A 27673-nucleotide genomic window follows, 5' to 3' on the forward strand; every position below is an offset into this window, starting at 1 on the left:
TTCAATATTATTAAGACAACGAAGAAGTGGAAATAAAAGATATCTTACAGAACTTCATTAATCAAAAGAATCCATCTTTCAATCCAACCAACATAAAAGTGTAAATGATCTGGACTTAGTAGAATATTCAAAATTTCTACATGCAATTAGAAAGTCAGGATCCGAAACAAAAAGATCGAAAGAAGTTGAGCTATATATAAGAGTTATTAATGAAGATGATGAATATGAAGTTGACTAAGCAGATGAGTATGCTGAAGACAATTCAAACATACAATAAATAAACGAAATCGAAGATATGGTATCAGGACAAGGTATAACGGTTTTTACCCAACAACAACGAGTAATTACTTAATAGATTACAAATAATATTAGCGGCAATGAAAGAAGGTCATCGATCAGACAGACAATGTAATGAAGTAAATTGCTGGAGAAAGATATTATAAATAAAATTGATTATACAAATGTCAGTTTCAGTGTGTTTGCCAGACAATAATCCCCTTCAATATTAGACATAACAAACATAGGAGCAACATTAAATTGAAAAAGATTCATAAAGCTCCTCATATTGCCCCCCATTTTAACCAACCTGGTCATAATTATAAATGCACACTTCTTGAGAAATTTCCAAATGAAAGCAAAAGCAAACTAGAACCACTCGTGGTACTGAGTGGGACTTTGCTCTTGAGCCAATTTGCTAGAGAATCTGAAAAAATCAATGTTCTTAGCCAATTAGGTCACGTGCTAAAGCAGTAAAAAATTTAGAAAATTTTGCTTTTTTGGAAGGTTGTGAAAGCTGAAGTTGAAGCCAGACAAAAAATATGAAAGTATGATTAGATTTCCAAGGTCAATAACCTTTAACCATGTTAAGGGGAAGGTCATTTAAGGTCAACATCACTAGATATGAGTCATCAAACTTTGAAAATACAAATATTATAAAACCGGAAGTTGACGATGAACATCAAATATGAAGGTATTAATCTATAGCCAAGGTCAATTACCTTCGATCCTACAAAGGTCAAGGTCATCAATGGTAAAGGTAAAAAGTTGAAAATATGCAAAATTTAAACCCTGTTCCTTTTTTTGAACTACGAAGTGGAAACAACTGACCTTTTCACACAAAATGGCCAAAGGGGTGAGGTAATTGTATGCAAGGTCCTGTTTTGAACAAATGTATTTTATACAAGTTATACCCCTGATAAAAATGTAAATAATAAGTAATTTAAGCCTAATGTGCAACGCCCGAAATTTCAAAAATTCAGAAATTTCAATTTTGCATTATATATCACTGGAAAGAGTACGATGAGCACATTCAGAATCCATAAAAATTTACCCTCAAAGTTAATTAGATCACGAGCTAGAGCAGTCCAAATTTGCGACTTTGGCTGTTTTTGGACAGCTATAAAATGTCAAATATGAAACATAAACTGATAGCCAAGGTCAATGACCTTTGACCCAATAAAGGTCAAGGTCATCAAAGGTCAAGGTCAAAAATTGAAAATTGTGAATTTCCAGAACCTGTTCCTTTTTTTTGAATTATAAAGCTGAACTAACTGACCTTCTAAGACAAAGTGGCTCAAAGGATGACGTAATTGTGAGCAAAGTTCCATTTTGAACAAATGTATTCTTTGCGAGTTATGCCTTTGGCCAAAATTGTCAATAATGAATAATTTAACCCGGATGTGCCAAGCCCACCTCAATTTTTTTTGCATAGGTTAATTGATATTCAAATTGTGATGCTATGTTCAAAATGTCAAGCTTCTACATAATGCAGGTCAAAAGATATAGGTCAACAAAAGTCAAAAAAGGTCAAAATCGAAAATTGAAAATATGGAAATTTTAAAACCCGTTCCTTTTTTGGAACTATAAAGCTGAAATAACTGAGTTGTTAACACAAACTAGCCAAAAGGATGAGGTAATTGTGTGCAAAGTCCCTTTTTGAACAAATGTATCTTATGCGAGATATGCCCCTTCCTCTAAATGTAAACAATTAGTAATTCAACCCGGATGTGCCACCTCAACTTTTTTGTCATAAGTGAATTCATATTCAACATGTCTAGTTGTGTTCCAAATTTCAAGGTTCTACATCAAGTAGATCTTAAGACATACATACACCAAGCTCAAAGAGACATAAATATGGTAAAAAACCACTCGAATTTGAAAAAATCAAGAATTTCAATTTTGCTTTAAAAGTACGATTGTTATATATCACTGGAAAGAGCATGGGAAGCACATGAAGAATCCGAAAAAATTGACCCTTTAGGTTATTTAGGTCATATGCTAGAGCAGTCCAAAGTTGCGAATTTGGCTGTTTTCGGAACGCTATAAAACCGAAAGTACAGGTCGGAGGTCAAATGTCAAAGTATCAACTGATAGTCAAGGTCAATGACCTTTAACCCTATAAAGGTCAAGGTCATCAAAGGTCAAGGTCACGAGATAGAACTTGCAAAAACTTCAACCGGAAGTTGCAAAAAATGAAAAGCGAAATTCAAAAATCGGCTTCCTAGTTTTTGTTGGCAATTGATTGTAGATTACATACACATCAAAATTATACGCGCCCATTTCTTCATAGAGGTCCCATTTTTCGATTTATAAAAGTGTGTTTTTTCAATATGGCGATCAAAGTATCACTTCCGGTCTGGATTTTTTTTTCTTCGTTTTTTTGTAATAGCATTTACTTACGAACAACATAAATTTCGTTGACCTATTTCAAATACACCGGAAGTTATTCGACCGGAAGTGGATTGTACTTTCAATTGATTCCCTGTTTAAAACCGGAAGTAAACTTAAATATTTCACAAGTACATATTATTTACTTTAGTGATGCCCCTTTGCATATTAAATTTCAGATCAATCGATGCAAAAACAAAACAGTTGCAAAAAAATTGCAAAATTTGATCGAAAAAAGTCAGCTTATGGCTATGCCTACATTATGGTGAATATTTAGTCCTATAGGTCTTGCCGTATTCAGTGTCTCAATCCAATGGAGATCTTGGTCAAGTTCAAATTTGACAATTTTTTGATGAATGGTTTTTGAGTTGACTTAGAGCTGTGTGATTTAATTATTTGTTGTATTTGGGTTAATGATATTGATTTTAAAAAAAATTGTGGATTTACTCAGCATAAATAACTGGCATATATATGTATGAATTCAAACTAATAAAATTTCTTCAATACGAGAAAATTCGTACTTTAGTCACTCAAGACTGTTTTATCATTTCTGACAGCTGCCAGTGGGGTATGTTACCTTGCCTGGCGTTATTTGATTTTAATGAAATTTGGTGTAATCTTGGACAGGTTCAAACTTGACAACCTTTCGATGAAAGGTTTTAAAGTTATTGCCCTTGACTTAGGAAAAACGCATCAAAATTTGTTTAACACAAAGTATGGGCATATATTGTAGTTGCCCCTGTCGGTCCGTCCGTCGGTTCATATTTACCTCGTGCTCACTCTACAGGCTACAATTCTCTATAGATTCTTTTGATCTTTTGTATGTGTGTCAATATCATTATGAAAAGGTGCACTATTGAATTTTGGTGATGATCCAATGATTTTTTTCAGAGATATCGCATAAAACTCTGATTTCGCGTTCGTTTTTCTTTACTTTTTTGCCTTGTGCTCACTCCACAGGCTACGATTCTCCATACATTCTTTTGATCTTTTGTATGTGTGTCAATATCATTATGAAGATGTGCATTATTGAATTTGGTGATGATTCGATGATTTTCTTGAGATATATCGCATAAAACTCTGATATCGCATTTGTTTGTTTTTTTCACTTTTTTGGCTCGTGCTCACTCTACAGCCTACAATTCTCAATGGAAACTTTGATCTTTTGTATGTGTGTAAATATCATTATGAAGATGTGCACTATAAAATTTGGTGAGGATCCGATGATTTTCATGAGGGATATCGCATTAAACTCTGATATCGCTTTTTTTTCACTTTTTTGGCTCATGCTCACTCTACAGGCTACGATATAGAGTTTGTTTTACAGTTCACATTTAGCTCTTTATCAAGCTGCTGGTGGGTGTATTTGCTTGCGAAACTTGCCTATGTTTGAGTTATTGCCCTTGACTTATGAAAAACGTGTCAAAAGTTCACTGTGTGATTTAATTATTAGTTGTATTTTGCTATATTGATATTGATTTTAAATTACTCAGCATAAATAACTGGCATATATATATATATAATTGAATTCAAACTAATAAAATGTCTTCAATACGAGAAAATTCGTACTTTAGTCACTAAAGACTGTCTTATCATTTCTGACAGCTGCCAGTGGGCGTATGTTACCTTGCCTTGCAAGCTATCTTACACATACATACCAAATTTGATGAAATTTCCAAAATAAATAAGAAAGTTGGTAAATTAAGTGGGGGTATGCCATTAAGGAGCTTACATAAGCTTAACTTCTAGCATTGAACAATCCAATCCACCTTAAAGCTTATTTCTTCATCATAACTGGACATACTTAAAGAATATAAAAGGGAGGGTGTCTGTAAAATGAACATCTGGAATTTTGATTTTAATTAGATTTTAAGTGTTGACAGGGTATTTACAATGATGGCACCATGATAAGTGAATGGGGTTTTGAATTTGCATGTAAGGTATATATGTTATAATCACTGGAAAGCTCTCGATGCTAAGATTACCTTTCTGTAAAAACATTCTGGTTATAACATTGACCTCATTAAATTTGCGCCATTTTCAATTGCCTATAAATCTGGAAAATAAAGTTGGAAACGAAAAATGAAACTACCAGTGGATAGATATTGCCTAAGTCATGACAGTTGAAGGCCACGAGAAAAAAGATTAAAATGTTGAACAATTTTGAAATTTTATTTTATGTTACATAGACATTTTGCATATCTACATTACAAAATCAAAATAATTATTGCTATGTCTATATTTGGTACCAAGATACATCACTGCAATGGTTCAAGATAGCTTGCCAGGCAAGGTAATATACGCCCACTAGCAGCTTTGATTTTGAATAAAAATATTTAGCAGTACAGTAACAATCACCAGTATGAAATATTCAACCTTCAGTCATACACTTCTTTTGAACTCTCTAGCACAACACTGAATAATATTGAGTATGAGTTATTTCCTGTGTTCTTGAAAACGTGTTAAATTTTTTGCTCGTGAAAACTGTAGAAGGCAAATATTCAATCTTCAGTGAATAATAAAACCAAGTTTTGTCAAAATCCAGCAAATAACTTTGAAAGTGTTTTCAAGAACAAGGGCAATAACTCATACTAAATATTTTTCAATTCTTCTGATTTTCAATAGGGTTCATCCTTGGGTGATTACGAACACTCACACCAAGTTTCATCAAAATCCCTCAATAATTGTGCCTTCTAGAATGATTACGAGCTAAAAATTGAACGTGTTTTCAAGAACAAGGGCAATAACTCACACTTAATATTTTTCGATTCTTCTTATTTTCAATAGGGTTCATCCTTGGGTGATTACGAACATTCACACCAAGTTTCGCTAAAATCTGTCAAGAATTGTGCCTTCTAGAGTGTTTACGTTCTTAAAATTGAATGCGTTTTCAAGAACAAGGACAATAACTCATACTAAATATTTTTCGATTCTTCTGATTTTCAAAAGGGTTCATCCTTGGTTGATTACCAACACTCATGCCAAGTTTCGTTAAAATCCGTCAAGAATTGTGTTTTGTAGAGTGTTTACGAGCAATTGTGGACCGACGGACCGACCAACGGATATGGGTGACGACAATATACGCCCCCTATTTCATGTGGGCGTATACAAATGGACCATATTTAGACCCAATTTAGTCAAAAGGTCATCCGATAGACAAGGTTACAAATTATTATCACAGTAAATATGAAGGTCATCAAAGGTCAAGGTCATGAGATCATCATATCTTGGATTATTTTATTGGTATTATACCTACAATGATCCTATTTGAAAAAATAGGGTGTTTTGATCTATAGGTATCATGGTTACTATGGCAATGAAAAATGACGGGAAAATTTATGCTATATACTAGGAAACATATTTATCAGAAAGCATTCATATTATTGACTTGACATTTTTGGAAGCATAAAACAGAATGTTTCTGCATACAAATAAGGAGTTTTAAAGAAATTGGAAAAATAAAATCAAAGATATGGCTCATAGAAGTTGAGAGAACGAAAAAAAGGATTATGTGACGTTGATATAGCAACCATATCTCAGCAATAAATGGCATTATGTTTTTCAAAACTCCTTATTTGTATGAAGATTTTTATACTTTAGGTACATGCAAAATTTCAGTTTGCTATCTGTAATAGTTTTTTCAAAAAACCTTTCCCCAGTTTGGCATTTGTTGAAAAACTCATATTGGAGATAATGGCTTTTGAAGATCAAAGATAAGTCACATTATGGCGCATTCCTATTTTTAAGCAATTTATTATGCCGACAGCTTTATGGTACATATTTCTATGCATATTGTTGAAAATGTAATTTAATTCATAAAAAATAAGGCATGTCTTGTAGTTATTTTAGGTGAAGAGGATTGTACATTTGTGTATAAGTTTGTGCATTTGAGTGTGCAGTTGTGCATAACTTTCTATTTCACTACAGGCAGATGATTCATTCTACGTTTTATTGAAATAGTTAATAAAGATGCTTTTTAGATAATATTATCTGTGTCTAGGACCAAGTTGTCAAAGTAGGGTAGTTGAGGCTTTCCAAATATCTATTTATGTGTCCAGGACCTTGGAAGTCTTTGTTGACATAGTAGGGTAATGCAGAAACAGGATTGATTCAGGATAATTAACATGTAAGATGGCTATTATCATTGCCAGTTTCTAACACATGTTATTGGATTCTGAATAAGATAACAAGTAAGAAAACACTCTAGTTTATGTTATTAGATTTAATATCTAAAAACTATATAAAAAAAAAAAAGCAAAAAAAAAAAAGAGAAGAAAAAAAAAAGAAAAAAAAAAGAAAAGAAAAAAAAAACCCCATGAGCAAAATCCCCCTGGTAGATAACTGGCACCTTCTTTAGACTGTTTCTTTCGATCTGACTTCAAAAATTCTAATTCTTTAGATTTCCTTATTTTCTTGAATCTCTCTGTGCCTTGAATTAGTTACTGGCGTTTTCTTTCAGCATCTCTTTTCAAACAAAAGTTTTCAGCATTACAACTGGGGACTAGTCCTGCCTTTCTCCATTACTATGAGTGCTGATGTACTACCTTTGTTGAATTCCATACAGCATAAATTCACAGCATGACAAACAGACTGGTAGCTAGTGAAGCGATGTTTTGGAGCTTGTTTCCAAATCAGTTGGTTGAATGACTCATTTGCATTTTGTGTCGCTCCTCTGATACAACCAGACAGCAGGGTTTTGCTACATAGCTTCTCAAACACTGACAAAATTGCTTATGAAACACGTTGTGGTAGGGGTGCGGTGTGCTCTCCTCTTGAAGGTGTTGATATACCTCTAGCTAGCTGTCTTTGGTACCAACACCAAGATTCTGGACCAGATGGGCATCTGTGATGCTGATTTTCATCATCATCAAAGTAATGAAGGTAAATGGCCCAAGTACTCCGGTACATACCCTCTAAATCTCCAGCATTGTCTTTGATGGCTCTTCCATAATAATTTTGAATTGCCTTTACTCTTTCTTTGGTAAGTCGACCCTTTCCATCTATCGGTTCACCCTGGGCTTTAAGTTTGGTTATGACTGTATCAAGACCATTCTTCATTCTCTTGCTTATATGGTTCACACAATCTTCATTTTCGACGGGATGTTCTCTACCATATGGTCCATTTCCGTCATTAAGAGCTGTGATGCGCCTAAAAACACTACTATCACCATCATTCAGCAAGTGGGTGTACCGAAATCCATACTTTTCAACTGATCGGTTAAACATCTTAAGGGTGGCTTCAGTTTCCATGGATTTAGAGGAACCAACATGGTTGATTTGACAATTGCTCTTGTGATCTTCTAACCATTTGCCATACTCTATCGAAGATTTATCCATCTTGTTCTTGGCAAAACGCAGTAGTTTGTCAAGACTTCAAAATCAAGAGCAAGTCCAGTCAGCAAATCTGTTATAACTGTTACGTTGTACTTCGAAGAAAATCCTCGTTTCTGCCAAGTTCCATCAGAAACTACATCAATATCAATGATATCCTCGTCGTCATAATCTGGATGAACTTCTGTGTACGCTTTACGTATAAGTTTAGAAGTTTCTTGAAGATGATCTTGAGCTGATTCAGAACTAGCTGCTTCTAACTTCTTTAGATGTTTTGTAAAAGCTTCTTTTCCGAGACTTGATGGCATATCAAACACTTTTGAAAGTTTATCCAGATCTGCTTTCCCACCACCAAACTCTTTCATAGCCATAACACACCTTCTGTTAACATCAAATCCTGTTGTATTAGGCCTATTGGATTCATTCGCATCTTTAAGTCGTTTGGAGGTGCTGGCACTAGATATAACAACCTGGCAAGCAGAACAAATCACATCAAATTTAGAAGACAGACCTCTGTTGTTTTCTTCTTCTAAGGCACAATTCTCAAGACTATTGTTGCAGATTGGACACTGCAATTGTGAAATTAAAGATTTTAAGAATGAAACATCAACAATCCTGTATCCACACAAGTCTTCTTCATCTAAATTTTCATGATGGAACTTACTGAACTTCTTCTCAGTAGCTGATTCTTGAAAATTACTATCACCATTATTACTATCAACCACCTTGTCATGTAGATCTAGGTCACTGCTGTCACCACTAACAATAACATCAAACGACGTTTCTAACTTATCAGTCGATCTGTTGACCTCGCTAAGAACAGTTCTGGATCGCCAGCGCTTTCCTTTAAACTTATTCAAGCTTGAAAATTTTTAGATGGCATTTTACATGTAAAATCTAGCTAAAATTCGAGATTTCTGTAAGATTTCTGTCAGTTTCCAGACGACTTCAGGAAAGACGTGAATTCGCGTCTGAGCATGCGCGCACACATAAATTATGACGTATCGCCTTCTGATTGGCTTAGAAATTAGCTATTTATAGTCAGGCCAATGGCAGGATTTGTTTTGGTAAACACTTGCTACAAATTAGGCCAAGTCTTCCAAATATGGATTGAACACGCATTGTCAGCGTGATAATGTATTGTTTATTATCTTCTCAGGCTCCACTTAATTATAAATATGGCTGTGATCAATCGAAAGTACGGCACGTTACATTCTCGTAAACATTGGCCATTTCGAGCAAAAAATCGACGTGAACATGCATAATGCCGTAACGTAGGGTTAGTAAAAAATCAATTATTCAAGAAAAAAAAATAATTTTGGTGAAAACGGTATTTTTTATGCGTAAGAGGAGAGATTTTTACATCAAATAAGCCTGTAATATGTTTTTTTTTCCAAAATTTCGTCATTTTTATTGACGTTGAGCAAATGGTGGCTCTGGGTTCCAATCTCTTTAAATGGGAACAGATAATCTGGGAAAGATCGATGCCAAAAGTTTTGGCCAAGCACCAGCTGGTAGGAAGGATCCTTAACTGTGAATCTAAGTTGTTATCCTTGTTAAATATAGTTGAATTTCTCTTTTTTTCTTAGGTCACCGGGCCTAGCAGTTTGTCAACACGAATAGTGAGACCTGCAATTTTCACCCAAAATACAACACGATTTTCATAACATAAATAAAATGTAATTATTTGTCTTTTGAGTGTACGAATTAGACAGCAAATAATTTCCCATGAAGGGAGATTGATTTTGAGTTGTATCAATTAAGTAACTAAGGACAGTGTTTGTTTGGTCATTCAGCGAGGTGACCAAGCAGCTGGTAACAGGTAATAAATTTGTATTTAAAATTTTTGTTCACGTTGTGTGTAAAATTTAATACTTTCTTTGTAAAATTAGGTGGGTCAGTGAGTAAGATGCTTGCTCGCTAAAATGAAGGTCCAGGGTTCAATCCCGGCATAGGTCGAGTTAATACCTTCGGGTTGTTGGTGTTTATGGGTAGAGTTGAGTTTTTGTCAGCAGCAAGGTCACTCACGCTTGTATCAATAAATATAATATTTATATATATTTTGTTTGTATTCATTTAGTATATGAAGAATAAATAGGGTTGTGTATGCTGGAAGGGGTAGTTTGCAAAAGTTGTCGATATGTCATGGGAAGAAAGTCTGAGCCACATACAAATTATTTGAAAATATCGGCAATTATTCAAGTCATTTTTTAATGGTACATAATATGTTCAGTTTTACTTGTTAAAATTTTTCACATCATTGTTAGCTTTCGGGGAAGGGAGGGTTTGATTCTCCCGAATGTACAGGCCTAGAGTGAAAAGATGCTTTATTGAGAAATTGGGATAAAGGGTCTGAATTCTGGGGTTTCTTCTGTTCTGATCTGAAATTAGAAAAAATTAAAGACTTGCCCAATGTGCGAGAAGTAAAGAAGTACCTGTTATGTATTGACTATTTTTAGTTTGCTATGAACAGAAATGGCATTAAAGTTCTGATTTCTTGAATATGGAACTATCATTTTCTGCTTATAGACATGGGGAAATTTCTCTTGAAGACTCTTATAGTGGACATGAACTATCTTGCTTGCTAAATTACTGGTTGTTTTGAATGGGACAACAAAGGGTGCTATGCCTGCATTATGGTGAATAGATCTTGCTGTATTCAATGTCTAAATCATTTGGGCTTCCAAAGATTGACGGAATTTGGTAGTTTCATCTTTCGGCAAGCTTATTCAAGTATGTTCTTAATGGTATATTATATGTTAGGGTTTGAATTTGCACTCAAACAGGAGCTATTAAAAAAGGGAGGATAAGATTGTGTAGATCAGTCATCATTTTAAAACTGTATAAGAAGTTCTTTGGAATTACGCTTAACATGCTTACAGTTTGTCCAATTAATTATAATAAAACATTACTATATTAACAAGAGAAAAGGTCTGAAGGTCTATGTTGTTGACATGTAAGTAAGTAGATATAGAATGAAGTCATTCTAGAGAGTTTCTGAAGATTGGCAGAAAATACGCATGAAATACCACTGGCTATATTTCTTCCTTTTTTCCTGTGATAAACCCACTTTTATGTTATTTTTGTTAGGTCACATTTGCGATTCAAGGCTCTTGTTTTGAAGAATCTAGAGCTAACATAGCATAAATCCTTTAACAGTGAAAATATTTTCTCGTATGCATTTTATATTTTAAAAACATTGCGCATGTATGATGAAAATGATTGCTTGTGACTATATAGCTTTAACATATACTATCTATAATGATTGTTGCCTGAATGAAAAGTAAAGTTTGTCGCCAAAAATGCATTTTAGATGAAAAAAACAGCGAAGGTCAATTGTGAGAGATTCTAGTGATTGGTGAATGATAATATTTATGTTACTCAAATATTGTAAAGGATGAATACCCAGCATCAAAATATATTGTATTTTTAAGCACAAAGAATTCACAACAGCAACTGGTACCTCAAGCTTTTGGCCAGGACAGATTTACGTTACCAGTACTTAAGTTGCCATGCCCACTAATTCTTGTTACCTCCCTTATATAAACTAAAGATGCTTGTCGAAAAAAGAAAACCCGAAGAAAATCGACCCAAAAAAAAAAGAAACAAGAGCCACACGTGGCACAGAGTGGGACTTTGCTGATGTGGCAAATTGCAGGAGACTCTGACAATATCAACCTTTTAGGTTAATTAGGTCACGTGCCAGATTAGTCTAAAGTTACGCCATTTATCTCTATAGAAGGTTGTGAAACCAGAAGTAGAAGCAAGAAATGAAAGCAGCGAATAGCCAAGGTCAATGACCTTTGACCTTGTAAAGAGGAAGGTCAACAAATGTCAATGTCAAAAATTGAAATTATGGAAATTCAAAAACCCGTTCCTTTTTTTTTGAACTATAAAGCTGACACAACTGAGATTTTAACACGAACTGGCCAAATGGATGATTTAATTGTGTGCAAAGTCCCTTTTTGAACAAACGTAAACTATGCGAGTTATGCCCCTACCCCAGATTTAAACGATTTGCAGTTTAACCCGGATGTGCCACGCCCACCTCAACTATTTTGTCACAGTTCTATTCATATTAAAAATGTCTATTAGTGTTCCAAATTTCTAGCTCCCACATCAAATAGGTCATAAGATATACATAAACTAAGCTCAAAGAGACAAAAATATTGTGAAAAACATTCTAATTTAAAAATATACGAATTTCATTTTGCTTTGAAAATAGAATTATTATACATCGCTGGAAAGAGCATAAGATGCACATTAGGAAACCGAAAAAATTAACACTAGGTCACATGCTAGAGCAGTTCAAACTTGCGAATTTTTCTGTTTTCAGACACTCTTAAAACCGGAAGTAGATATCGGATGCCAAATGTCAAAGCATCAAGTGATAGCCAAGGTCAATGGCCTTTGACCCAATGAAGGTAAAGGTCATTAAACGTCAAGGTCATGAGATATGAGCCTCCAAACCTCGAACAAATTCAACTGGAAATTGCATAAAAGCAAAAGCGAAATTCAAAAATCGGCTTCCAAGCAATTTTGGGCAATCGATTGCAGTTAACAAATACATCAAAACTTCTCATATCCATCTCTACCCTAAGGCCCCATTTTGAGTTTTACAAAAGTGTATCATATCAATATTGCGGCCAAATTCCTGTCCGAATTTGTTTTTCTTCGTTTTTTTGTCTTAAAAATGCCTACTGATCAGCATACATTTCGTTGAGATATATCAATTACACTGGAAGCTATTCAACCGGAAGTTAAAGTCGTTTTCACGAGTTAGCCGGAAGTGATACAAATATTTTGATTAAGGCATTTTTTTTTTTTTGGCGAGTTGTCTACACACATAAATTTTAAGATCAATTGGCAAAAAAAAAGTCAAAAATTGCAAAATTCGACTGAAAAAAGTATGCTATGAATTTTTTAATTTCAAATTTTTTGTACTGCTATCAGTTCGGATATTCTTTGTAGATTCAAAAAATGAAAACCCAAAGAAAATCGACTGAAATTTGCGACTTCTAGAGCCCATTTTGTATTTTTTGCACATGTTTCAATGTAGCACTTCTAGTTTTGCAAAAATGTTCCAATATACATTTAAGGCATACATGGTCAAAAAGTAAAGAATACCAGTTTTTAAGATTTGATGTTGCTGTCACAGTTGAAGCTGTGTGCTCTTTGTAAAATAGACCAAAATTCAGACAGGGAAAATTTCAGAAACAAAGAAATACTAGAGCCACTCGTGGCACAGAGTGGGACTTTGCTAATGTGGCAAATGAAATATCCAAATGTTAAAACCCGTTCCTTTTTTGGAACTATAAAGCTGAAACAACTGAGCTGTTAACACAAACTGGCCAAAAGGATGAGGTAATTGTGTGCAAAGGCCCTTTTTTAACAAACGTATCCTATGCGAATTATGCCCCAGCCCCAAAATGTAAACAATTAGTAATTCAACCCGGATGTGCCACGCCAATCCCAATTTTTTTGTCATAGGTGAATTCATATTCAAAGTGTCTAGTTGTATTCCAAATATCAAGGTTCTACATAAAATAGGTCATAAAATATACATACACCAAGATCAAAATGACACAAATATGGTAAAACAAAACTCAAATTTGAAAAAATCACCAATTTCAATTTTGCTTTAAAAAAGCAATTGTTCTATATCTATGTTAAGTGCATGAAAAGCACATTAGGAAACCGAAAAAATTAACCCTCTAGGTTAATTAGGTCACGTGCTAGAGCAGTCCAAAGTTGCGAATTTGGCGTTTTACGGATAACTATAAAACATCACGCGCAAGAGCAGTCTAAAGTTGAGAAGAATTCTTTGGAAGATTGTTATAACGGAAGTAGACAGACCTCACAAATGAAAGTATCAGAAGATAGCCAAGGTCAATGACATTTGACATTGAAAGGGAGACGGTCAACAAAGGTCAAGGTTACTAGATACAAGTCATCAAAATTTTTAAATATATACGGCTATAAAACCGGAAGTTGAGATAGGACAGCAAATATAAAAGTATAAATAAATAGCCAATGTGAATGACCTTTGATCCTACAAAAATCAGGGTCAAAAAAGGTCAAGGTCAAAAATTGAAAATTTTGAATTTTCAAAACCTGTTCCTTTTTTTGAACTATAGAGCTGAAACAATCGAACTTCTAAGACAACCTGGCTCAACGGATGAAGTAATTGTATGCAAAGTTCCATTTTGAACAAATGTATACGGGCACAAAGTGTCTAGTTGTATTCCAAATATCAAGGTTCTACATAAAATAGGTCATAAGATATACATAAACCAAGATCAAAAAGACACAAATATGGTAAAACAAAACTTTAAAAAATCACAGATTTTAATTTTGCTTTAATAAAGCAATTGTTCTATATCTATGTAAAGTGCATGAGAAGCACATTAGGAAACCGAAAAAATTAACCCTCTAGGTTAACTAGGTCACGTGCTAGAGCAGTCCAAAGTTGCGAATTTGGATTTTTACGGATAGCTATAAAACCTGAAGTGCATGTCGGGGGTCAAAGGTCAAAGTATCAAAAGATAGCCAAGGTCAGTGACCTTTGGCCCTCTAAAGGTCAAGGTCATCAAAGGTCAAGGTCACGAGATATACGCCATCAAATATTGAAAAAATTCAATCGCAAATTGCAAAAAAGCAAAATCGAAATTCAAAAATCGGCTTCCTGCCATCTCTCTTAATCTTTATGTTCTTTCATTTGACACCAATTTTATTTTAAAATCGGCCATAGATTTTTATTTTATATCCATAAACGAAATTCCGTTCATTTTGATAAATTTCACCAGAAGTTATTCGACAAATTCGATTTTGGACTTCAAATTTACCAAACTTCGAAATCAGCAATGACGTAAAAAATCTGACTGTATCATATCATTTACTTAAGTGATGTCTATTTGCATTTTAAATTTCAGATCAATCGATGCAAAAACAAAAAAGTAGCCAAAAAATTTAAAAATTTGATCGCAAAAAGTTTGCGACAAAGTTTCGATTTTCTAAATTTTTCAAGTGCTATCTAGTCGACATTAGCCACCGGATATTAAAATTGGAAACCCCATGAAAATCGACGCATAAATGCGCCTTCTAGAGCCAATTTTCGAGTTTTGCACATGTTGAACTGTAGCACTTCCGGTTTTGCAAAAAAGATCCAAAATATATTTATGCACATCGTCGCCTATATCTATGGTTCGTGAATGTTGAATGGTTGCTGCAACTATTGTAGTCTAAGCTCAGGAAGGTGTATAAAAATCCAAAAAAAAAAAAACTAGAACTGTTCTAATAACAGTACTGATGCAGGGCGTGTTACAACATTCAGATACATACGAAGATGGTCTATTGCAATTACATTGATGTAAATACTTTTCTGCATCTCTAAATTCAAATATCCAAAAGTGCCTAGAGTTTAATGTATATTGACTAGGAATAAAAGAATGTTTGTCAATTACTAAAGACCAAGTTTGATGAAATCCGGACAAGAAATAAGAAATTTGGTGATACACTTGCGCACAACAAAAATTCGTTATTTCCATTGAATTTATAGTTGGAATATACATATACATAGCAAGTTTGATTAAATTCGGAAAAGAAATAAGAAAGTTATTAATGCGCATGCGCACAACGCAAATTCAATATTTCCATCAACTTTAGAATTGGATTATACACATACATACCAAGTTTGGTGAAATTCGGATAAGAATTAAGAAAGTTGGTAATGCGCATGCGCACAATGCAAATTCAATATTTCCATCAAATTTAGAATTGGATTATACACATACATACCAAGTTTGGTGAAATTCGGATGAGAAATAAGAAAGTTGGTAATGCGCATGCGCACAACAAAAATTCAATATTTGCATCGATTCAGAATTTGATTATACACATACATACCAAGTTTGGTGAAAATCGGATAAGAAATAAGAAAGTTGATAATGCGCATGCGCACAACAAAAATTCAATATTTCCATCGAATTTATAATTGAATTATACACATACATACCAAGTTTGGTGAAATTCGGATAAGAATTAAGAAAGTTGGTAATGAGCATGCGCATAACGCAAATTCAATATTTCCATCAAATTTAGAATTGGATTATACACATACATACCAAGTTTGGTGAAATTCGGTTAAGAAATAAGAATGTTGGTAATGAGCATGCGCACAACAAAAATTCAATATTTGCATCGATTCAGAATTTGATTATACACATACATACCAAGTTTGGTGAAAATCGGATAAGAAATAAGAAAGTTGGGAAATTAAGTAGGGGTATCCCTTTAATGTGCTTCCGTAAGCTCAATTTACAGTAAAACATGGTTCAATCCACCAAGGAGCTTATTCATATACTATAACTGGACGTAAAACATGTACTATTAAAAAAATATAAAAGAGAGGGTATCTTTAAAACAACTGAAACTTTGATTTCTATTGGGGTTGACAGCCAGGTTAATCTAATTAGCCGATTTATCTAATAATAGCCCCATGTTAAGTGAATGTGACTTTGAATTTGCATGTAAGGCATGCATGTTATATATCATTGGAAAGCGCAGGATCTCAGCATTTTGAATCCGACAGAATTATTGCTCTACGTCTTATAGGGCACATGTGAGGACGCTTTAAAGATGCAAACTCAACTTTATTGACACCCATAAAACCGAAACCACGTGTCGGACACAAAAAATATTACCATCATGTAAAAGCTGAAGTCAATAGTAAACATTAATGTAAATATCAACGTAATCCGAGGCCAAGTTCCTTTGATAGACGCGTTTAAAGTTTTAAGGAAATTGCAACATTTCCTTTAATGTGACTTTGACATCATCAAATGCCACATGAATTGAAACCATTTATTAAGTGCATTAATAATCTGAAAGTGGTATGGCGCTATTTTGAGAGTTTGAGATACTGCACTGCAAAAATGCCAAATTGACCATATTTAGACCCATATAAAATCAGAAGTTGTTGTTTGACTCCAAAAGTCAAAAGGTCATGAGAAGGTCAAGGGCAGCCTTTATCACCATGGTCAATATAAAGGTCATCAATGGTCAAGGTCGTGAGTTATAAGCCTTCAAACAAAAAAGTCAAACCGAAATTCAAAATTATGCTTCCCATTTTTTGTAGACAGACATTTAACGTATAGTATGACACAAAAGTTATGCAAATCGAATGATAAATGGCCTCTGAATAGCAATTTCTGCAAAATGAGGCAAACGAAAATGGCGGCCTACATGTTACTTCCGGTGCGATTTTTTTTAGTTTAGTAAGTTTGTATTAAGGCTGGTACTATAGTGCATATGTTATTTTGGACATAACTCAATTTCACCGAAAGTGATACCCCCGGAAGTACTAACATCGAAACCGAAAGTGATAGAAAAATTTTGAATGCGTGCTTTTATTCCACTATGCTGGTAGTCTACATCATGTAAGTTTCAAGACAATCCACCAAATAACAACCGAAATAGTATTTTCTGATTTATTACGGCAAAAAAAAGTATGGAACGAATTTTCGAAAATCGAAAATTTTCAACTAATATCATTTGTCCTTTGTTACAAGAAATACGATGCAGAAAACCCGATCAAAATCGGTTGATAAACACGCCCTCTAGAGTCCATTTTCCGTTTGTTGCAATTTTGCGTAATGTTGCTCAGAAAATTTTCGTTTTACATTTAAACTGTGATTAGCCACGAGTTACAAAATGCCATGAAGTCCGTTTTCCCGTACCTGTTGCCGTTGCCGAGAAAACCGGCCTGCCGTAGACGAAAAAAAAAAAAAAAAAATCAATACGAAAACAAAGCAGGGCGTTCGTAAGCGAACAAAAAAAAAACAAACGTGGCACAGAGTGGGACTTTGCAAATGTAGCAAAATGCAAAAGACCCTGAAAAAATCAACCTTCCACGATAATTAGATCATGTGCAAGAACAGTCTGAAGTTGAGAAATTTTCATTTTTTAGAAGATTCTGATACCGGAAGTAGATGTCAGACCTCACAAATGAAAGTATCAGCTGATAGCCAAGGTCAATGACCTTTGATCTTGTAAAGGAGAAGGTCTAAAAAGGTCAAGATCAAGAGATATACGCCATCAAAATTTCAAATTGCTAACGACTATAAAACCGGAAGTTGACATAGGACGGCAAATATAAAAGTATAAATAGATAGCCAATGCCAATGACGTTTGATCCTACAAAGGTCAAGGTCAAGGTCAACCAAGGTCAAGGTCAATAATTGAAAATTTTGAATTTCCAAAACCTGTTTCTTTTTTTGAACTATGAAGCGGAAACAACCGAAATTCTGAGACAAAGTGGCTCAAAATATGAGGTAATAGTATGCAAAGTTCCATTTTCAACAAATGTATACTTTGCGAGTAATGCCCCTGGCCAAAAATGTCAATAATGAGTAATTTAAGACGGATGTGCCACGCCCACCTCAATTTTTTTTGCATAGGTTAATTGATATTCAAAACTATAAAGCTGAAACAACTGAGCTGTTAACACAAACTGGCCAAAAGGATGAGGTAATTGTGTGCAAAGTCCCTTTTTTAACAAACGTATCCTATGCGAGTTATGCCCCAGCCCCAAAATGTAAACAATTAGTAATTCTACCCGGATGTGCCATGCCCACCCCAATTTCACAGGTGAATTCATATTCAAAGTGTCTAGTTGCATTCCAAATATCAAGGTTCTACATTAAATAGGTCATAAGATATACATACACCAAGATCAAAAAGACACAAATATTGTAAAAAAAACTCAAATTTGAAAAAATCGCGAATTTCAATTTTGCTTTAAAAAAATGATTGTTATATATCTATGTAAAGTGCATGAGAAGCACATTAGGAAACCGAAAAAATTAACCCTCTAGGTTAAATAGGTCACGTGCTAGAGCAGTCCAAAGTTGCGAATTTGGCTTTTTACGGATAGCTATAAAACCGGAAGTACAAGTCGGAGGTCAAAGGTCAAAGTATCAATTGATAGCCAAGGTCAATGACCTTTGACCCTATGAAGGTCAATGTCATCAAAGGTCAAGGACACATGGTGTGGGTGTTTCAAGTTGGAACAAAATTTAACCGGAAGTTGCAAAAAAGCAAAAGTGAAATTCAAAATTCGGCTCACAATGTTTTTTGCGCAATCGATTGCGATATACATTCACATCAAACTTGAGCATATCAACCTTTACCCTGAGGCCCCATTTTGAGTTTTACAAAATTGTGTTTTTTCAATTTGGCGGCCGAAGTATCACTTCTGGTCTCGATTTTATTTTAAAATCGGTCATAGAATTATATTTGCTTAAGATCGGCTAAATTTTGTTGACCTATATAAATTACACTGGAAGTTATTCAACCGGAAGTAGATTTGAAGTTCAGTCGCTTTCCTGTTCAAAAGCGGGAAATGACGTACATAATTTGAATGTACCATATTATTAACATTTGTGAAGTCTCTTTGAATTTAAAATTTCAGATCAATCGATGCAAAAACAAAAAAGTGAGCGACGAATTTTCGGATTTCGTAATTTTTCAAGTGCTATCAGGTCAGAAAGTACAGGTAGATTGTAAAAATGAAAAGCCGAAGAATATCGATGCAAAAATGCGTCTTCTAGAGCTGATTTTGGACTTTTTGCACATGTTGAACTGTTGCACTTCTGTTTTTTCTAAAATGTTCCAATATATACTTAAGGAACACGTTGCCACTACAGAAGGTCTAGAGAAGTTGAATGGTTGCTGCAACTACTCCAGACTAGGCTCAGGAAGGTGTGTAAATTTCGAAAAAAAAAAAAAAAAAAAAAAAAAAAAATTGACATTTCGATTACAAACTGGAACTTTGCAGAAGCAAATTCCCACAACTAGAGCCACACGTGGCACAGAGTGGGACTTTGCAAATGTAGCATATTGCAAAAGACCCCGAAAAAATTAACCTTCGACGATAATTATTTCAAGTGCAAGAACAGTCTAAAGTTGAGAAAATTTTTTTAAAAAATTCTTACCGGAAGTAGACGACAGACCTCACAAAGGATAGTATCAGCTGATAGCCAAGGTCAATGACAGCAAATATAAAGGTATAAATAGATAGCCAATGCCAGTGATGTTGATCCTACAAAGGTCAAGGTCAACAAAGGTCAAGGTCAAAAATTGAAAATTTTGAAATTCCAAAACCTGTTCCCGTTTTTGAACTATGAAGCGGAAACAACAGAACTTTTAAGACAAAGTGGCTCAAAACATGAAATAATTGTATGCAAAGTTCCATTTTGAACAAATGTATACTTTAAGAGTTATGCCCTTGGTTAAAAATGTCATAAATGAGTAATTTAACCCGGATGGCCACGCCCATTTCAATTGTTTTTGCATAGGTTGATTGATATTTAAGATGTTATGTTGTGTTTCAAATTTCAAGCTTTTACATCATACAGGTCAAAAGATATAGGTCAACAAAAGTCAACAAAGGTCAAAATCGAAAAATGAAAATATCCAAATGTTAAAACCCGTTACTTTTTTGGAACTATAAAGCTGAAACAACTGAGCTGTTAACACAAACTGGCCAAAAGGATGAGGTAATTGTGTGCAAAGGCCCTTTTTGAACAAACACATCCTATGCGAGTTATGCACCTGCCTCTAAATTTAAACAATTAGTAATTCAACCCGGATATTCCTCGCCCACATAAGTTTTTTTTGTCATAGGTGAATTCATATTCAAAGTGTCTAGTTGTATTCCAAATATCAAGGTTCTACATCAAATAGATCATAAGATATACATACACCATGCTCAAAAAGACGCAAATATTGTAAAAAAAAACTTTTAAAAAACGATTGTTATATATTACTGAAAAAAATCTGAAAAAATTAATCCTCTAGGTTAATTAGGTCACGTGCTAGAGCAGTCCAAAGTTGCGAATTTGGCTTTTTACGGATAGGTATAAAACCGGAAGTACAAGTCATCAAAGGTCAAAGTCACGAGATATCATTCGTCAACCTTTCAAAATGTATACGACTACAAAAACGGAAGCTTAAGTTGGACATCAAATATGAAAGTATAAATAGACTAGAGCCACAAGTGGCACAGAGTGGGACTTTGCAAATGTAGCAAAATGCAAAAGACTCAAAAAAAAAAAATCAACCTTCTACGATAATTACATCACGCGCAAGAGCAGTCTAAAGTTGAGAAGAATTCTTTGGAAGATTGTTATAACGGAAGTAGACAGACCTCACAAATGAAAGTATCAGAAGATAGCCAAGGTCAATGACATTTGACATGAAAGGGAGACGGTCAACAAAGGTCAAGGTTACGAGATACAAGTCATCAAAATTTTTAAATATATACGGCTATAAAACCGGAAGTTGAGATAAGACAGCAAATATAAAAGTATAAATAGATAGCCAATGTGAATGACCTTTAATCCTACAAAAATCAGGGTCAAAAAAGGTCAAGGTCAAAAATTGAAAATTTTGAATTTTCAAAAGCTGTTCCTTTTTTTGAACTATAAAGCTGAAACAATCGAACTTCTAAGACAACGTGGCTCAACGGATGAAGTAATTGTATGCAAAGTTCCATTTTGAATAAATGTATACGTTGCGAGTTATGTCCCTTGCCAAAATTGTCAATAATGAGTTATTTAACCCGGATGTGCTAGGCCCACTTCAATTTCTTTTGCATAGGTTAATTGATATTCTGAATGTTATGTTGTGTTCCAAATTTAAAGCTTCTACATCATACAGGTCAAAAGATACAAGTCAACAAGAGTCAATAAAGGTCAAAATAGAAAATTGAAAATATGGAAATTTCAAAACCTGTTCCTTTTTTGGAACTATAAACCTCAACTTTTTTGTCAAAGGTTAATTTATATTCAAATTGTCTTGTTGTGATCCAAGTTTCAATGTTCTACATAAAATAGGTCATAAGATATATACACACCAAGCTCAAAGAAACAGAAATATTGTAAAAAAAAAACTCAAATTTGAAAAATTCACGAATTTCAATTTTGCTTTAAAAACGATTGTTATAAATCACTTGAAAGAGCATGAAAAGCATATTAAGAATCCGAAAAAATTAACCCTCTAGGTTAATTAGGTCACGTGCTAGAGCAGTCCAAAGTTGCGAATTTGACTGTTTTCGGTCAGCTATAAAACCGGAAGTACATGTCGGAGGTCAAATGTCAAAGTATTAACTGATAGCTAAGGTCAATGACCTTTGACCTACTAAGGTCAAGGTCATCAAAGGTCAAGGTCACGAGATACAAGCCTTCAAAAATTGAAAAAAATTCGACCGGAAGTTGCAAAAAAGCAAAAGTCAAATTCAAAAATCATTTTTGTAGCCATCGACTTAAGTATACACCAACATAAAAATTTGACCAATCCCATTTTCCCCCCCGAAGCCCCATTTTGAGTTTTATGAAAAAGTATCAAATCAAGATGGCTGCCGAAGTATTTTTTTCGGACTAAATTTTATTTTAAAATCGGCCATAGAATTAAGATTAATAACGATATACATAATTTCGTTGAAATATTTCAATCACACCGGAAGTTATTCAACCGGAAGTGAAAATCGATTTTCCACTTGAACCGGAAGTGACGCAAAAATTTTGAATACGTCAAATGGTTTACATTAGTGACATGCATCTTTTATCAAAATTTCAGATTAGTCCGAAAAAAACTGAAAAATGGTCCAAAAATTTTGAAAATCGGCCAAAAAATGTCTGCGACAAATTTTCGAATTTTGAAATTTTGAAACTGCTATTCTTTCAGATTTTAACAGTAGATTCCAAAAATGCAAACCCAAAGAAAATCGACCGAAAAATACGACTTCTAGAGCCGATTATCTATTCTTGCACATATTGAACTGTGGCGCTTCTGGTTTTGCAAAAAAGATCCAAAATATATTTATGCACATCGTCGCCTATATCTAAGGTTCGTGAATGTTGAATGGTTGCTGCAACTATTGTAGTCTAAGCTCAGGAAGGTGTGTAAAAATCGAAAAAAAAAAAAAAAAAAAAAAAAAAAAAGAATTGACATTTCGATAACAAACTGGGACTTTGCTGAAAGCAAAGTCCCACAACTAGAACCGTTATAACGGTACCAAAGCATGGCGCATCCAACCTGATACATCTATAAAACGTTTTAAAGTCACAATGGGATTTCTTACCGGAAAGAAAAGCATGTAAATGTCAATAGTAGAAAAAATCGTTTAAACCGTTTACCGTTCGGTAGTGAAAAGACGCATAAATTTGATACCATTCGGTACTAAAAGGTGTTAACATTCGGTAGTAAAAAGTCGAATTTTCAAATAGCTGTAAAGTTAAAAGTTCTATTCGCACAACAAAAATGAAAATATTTTTGGAAAGGTATATTTATTTGTGTTTCGGCCAAGAGGTCAACAGAGGTCAAATAAAAGAGAATATAAGCCTTAAAAGTGTTGAAAATTGCTGTTTTGGGACGTTTGTAAAAGCGAAAATATATGTCGGACATCAAAGATAAATGTATGAATGGATATCGTAGATCAATAACCTTTGACCTTCTAAAGACCAAGTTTATGCATGTAAATGGTCAAAATATAAAAATTTTATAAATTGTAAATCCTATTCCCTTTTTTAAAGTAAAAGGCCTAAACAAAATGTAACTCTATCAGATATTGTCCCAAATAGTGCTTTAATTTTTTGTAAAATTTCGAAGGTGAAAGATGCAAACTTTTTGAGTTATAACAATTTGAATTATTTATGGTAAAGGTAAAAGTAACCCGGATTTGCCACGCCCACTGCAAAAATTTTGTGTTGTCTGTAATAATGTGTACAATGTCAAATAATGTTCAAAATTTCAAGTGTTTACAATCATTAGATCATGAGATATTCGTAGTTAAAAGTTTTTTTAAGGCAACGGTGACTGTCGGTGGATTATAGAAACCGTTAAAATTACGCAAAGTTACTATAGAAGTCAATACAAAATTTTCAAATTCAATTTTAATCAAAATACCAAGTGTTATATATCATTTGAAAGAATAGATTGCGTGTAATAAGGACAAAAGATAAATTTTAGCTTATGTAAATTAGGTCACGTGATAGACCTTTTTTTTAAAGTTAAAAATCGCGATTTTCAATTGGCTGTAGAACCGGAAGTTAACGGAGCACGACAAAAGTGAAAATATTATCGGATATATCTCGTAATGGGCAACAACCATTGTTCAGGTCAAAAGGTCAACAAAGGTTAAATAAAAGTAATATGAGCCTTTGAAGTTTCGAAAATCGCTGTTTTCGGACGTCTGTAAAAACGGAAGTATATGTTGCACATCAAAAATCAAAGTAAGAATGGTCATCTTAGATCAATGACCTTTGACCATGCAAAGGTCAAGGTCATTTACGTAAAGTTCAAAAATGAAAATTTTGAAAATTGTTAAACCTATTCCCTTTTTTAAAGTAAAGAACGCAAACAACTGTAATCTTATCACAAATTGTCCTAAGCAGTGATCTACTTTAATGCAAAATTTCTAGGATGACAATTGCAAACATTGCGAGTTATGACAATTGCAAATATTTCAGGTAAAGGTAAATGCCCACCGAATGTGCCACGCCCACTTCAAAAAGTGTGATATATCGCCAAAAAGGAGAGATCATGCACTCTAAGAATATATAAGAAATTTTGTTATATGTTAATTAGGTCACGTGACAGAGCTCTTCAAAGTTAAAAATCGCGATTTTCAAATTGCTGTAGAACCGGAAGTTAACAATGCACAACAAAAGTGAAGATATTATCGGATATATCTCGTAAGGGGCAACAACTTTTGTTCAGGTCAAAAGGTCAACAAATGTCAAATAAAAGTAATATGAGCCTTTGAAGTTTCGAAAATTGCTGTTTTCGGACATCTGCAAAACCGGAAGTATATATCGGACATCAAAGATCAAAGCAAGAATGGTCATCCTTAGTCAATGACCTTTGACCATGCAAAGGTCAAGGTCATTCATGTTAAAGATCAAAAATGAAAATTTATATAATTGTTAAACCTAATCCCCTTTTTTAAAGTAAAGAATGCAAACAACTGTAATCTTATCACAAATTGTCCTAAGCAGTGATCTATTTTCATGCAAAATTTCTAGGGTGACAATTGAAAACTATGAGAGTTATAACAATTGCAAATATTTCAGGTAAAGGCAAATGCACACAGGATGTGCCACGCCCACTTCAAAAATTTAAATTTGTCTGTGATGCTGCTACATTGTTAAATTTCAAGTCTTTACAATCATTAGATCATGAGATATTCGTAGTTAAACTTTTTTTTAGGGCTGTCGGTAAATTATAGACACCGTGATTTTACGCACAGTTACTATAGAAGTCAGTACAAAATTTTCGATTTTTAAAACGCGCAATTTTGATCAAAATATCAAGTATGATATATCACCAAAAAGGAGATTTTATGCACTCAAAGAATATATAAGAATTTTTGTCGTATGTTAATTAGGTCACGTGACAGAGCTCTTCAAAGTTAAAAATCGTGATTTTCCAATGGCTGTAGAACCGGAAGTTAACGATGCACAACAAAAGTGAGGATATCATCGGATTTATCTCGTCAGGGGCAACAACTTTTGTTCAGGTCACAAGGTCACCAAAGGTCAAAGTCACTAGATATGAGCCTTAATATTTTTGACAATTACTGAAAACATAAAACCGGAAATATAAAAAATACGAATCCAAAATTAAAAAATCGGCTTCCTAAGTTTTGTTAGCAATCGATTGCAGATTCTTTAGACACCAAAATCACACAAATCAGATTTACCCCTGAAGCTTAATATCGATTTTTACAAAAATTGGTCACATCAAGATGGCGTCTAACCAATACTTCCGGTTCAAATTTTTTCATTCCAAAATTGTTATAGGGACAATTTTAACTAATTTCAAAAAGAATTTTTCAAATACCTACAAAATTCCGGAAGTTGAAATTTCAAGTTTAGAGGCGAATGACGTCAAAACCGGAAGTGATATCGAAATTTTGAAAATAGTTTTTTGTTAGGAATCAAAATGCTTATCTACTATTAAATTTTTAGACCAATTGAAATAAAATTGTAGAAGTTGAAAAAAACGCTAAAATTAAAACAAAAAAAGTCAGCGACAAAAGTCAAAATCTGAAATTTTATAAAGTGCTATCTTTTAGTCATTGGTTTAAAGTAATGAACAAAAACAAAAGTTACGGTAAAAAAAGATGCAGAATTAGAGCAGCAATTCGAAATACGTAATGAATGGTTAACGTCATACGTCATTTTCGGTTGGAAGAAAATGCGTCATTTTACATTTAAACAGTAGTGACATGCAAAGTATAAGAAATAATAGTGTCAGACAATGTGTGACATGTGCAGTTTTGGCTGGGGAGCGTGACCAGAAGTAGACAAAAAAAAAAAAAAAAAAAAAAAAAAAAATAATAGTCATTTGCAAAACAATGCAGTAGCAAAGTCCCACAATAACCAAGCTTAATGACCATTGACCCTACAAACGTTAAGGTCATCAAAAGTCAATGTCAAAAAATTAAAATATGGAAATTCTAAAACCCGTTCCTTTTTTTGAACAATAAAGCTGAAACAACTGTCCTTTAAACACAATATGGCCAAAGAGATGAGGTATTTGTGTGCAAAGTCCCTTATTGAACGAATGTAGACTATGCCCCTGCCCCAGATTTGAAGAATTAGTAATTTAACCCGGATGTGCCACGCCCACCTGAACTTTTTTGTCATGATTTAATTCATTTTCAAAATGTCTAGTAGTGTTCCAAATTTCAAGCTTCTACATCAAATAGGTCACAAGATATACATACACTACGCTCAAAGAGACAAAAATATTGTAAAAAACACTCAAATATCAAAAAAGTACGAATTTCAATTATGCTTTTAAAAACTTTTGTCATATATCGTTAGAAAGAGTATGAAGAGCAAATTAAGAATCCGAAAAAATCAACCCTCTAGGTTAATTAGGTCACGTGCTAGAGCAGTCCAAATTTGCGAATTTGGCTGTTTTTGGACATCCATAAAACCGGAATATAGATGTCGGAGGTCGAAAATGAAAGTATCAGCTGACAGCTGCAAAAAAGCAAAAGCGAAATTCAAAAATCGGCTCCAACAGTTTTTTTTTAATTTTTATTTTCTTTCATTTGACACCAAAATCATCAAAATCGGATAAGCCTGAATAGATTCTGACGCATTTCAGAAAAATCAAAATGGCGACCAAAGTATTACCTTCGGACCGGATTTTATATTCTTCGATTTTTGGAATAACTTTGGCTATCGATTCATATAAGTTTCGTCGCGCTAAATTAATTACACCAGAAGTAGTTCAACCGGAAGTGAGAATCCATTTCCCGTTTAAACCGGAAGTAAAGTAAAAAATTTGACTATACCATTTTGTTCACGTTCATGAATTGTCTTTGCTCAAATTTTTTTTAGATTAGGCCATACCAAAATAATTTTCTGTTCTTCGGGATTTCTTGAAAAAAAAAAGGTACGAGCGAACGAAATTTTTTTTTTAATTTTAAAAAAAAAATTTCTAAAAGTTAATAATCATTGATTTGGTTGGTGCGATATAATATTTTTTAATTTTAAAAAAAAAAAAGTCCCTTCGTACCATTAAAATTTTCCAGCATGGATGATTTTGAATGTATTCAGATAAAATAACAATTTATAGTATTTATTTATGGTGTAAAAAA

At 33.7% G+C, this 27673-nt stretch overlaps 1 protein-coding gene across 1 annotated transcript; it reads right to left on the bottom strand.

Moving 5' to 3' along the window:
• Positions 1–7398: 7398 nt before the first annotated feature.
• On the bottom strand, positions 7399–26708 carry LOTGIDRAFT_155024 (hypothetical protein; the record flags this gene model as incomplete). The annotated part of the gene is made up of 3 exons (XM_009065535.1): positions 7399–8038; positions 8095–8859; positions 26692–26708. The coding sequence occupies 3 exons, from the start codon at positions 26706–26708 to the stop codon at positions 7399–7401; spliced, it is 1422 nt and encodes a 473-aa protein (XP_009063783.1).
• Between the last annotated feature and the right edge of the window lie 965 nt (positions 26709–27673).

This window comes from Lottia gigantea (genome assembly GCF_000327385.1).
Source record: "Lottia gigantea unplaced genomic scaffold LOTGIsca_7, whole genome shotgun sequence".
Lineage (NCBI taxonomy): Eukaryota > Metazoa > Mollusca > Gastropoda > Lottiidae > Lottia > Lottia gigantea.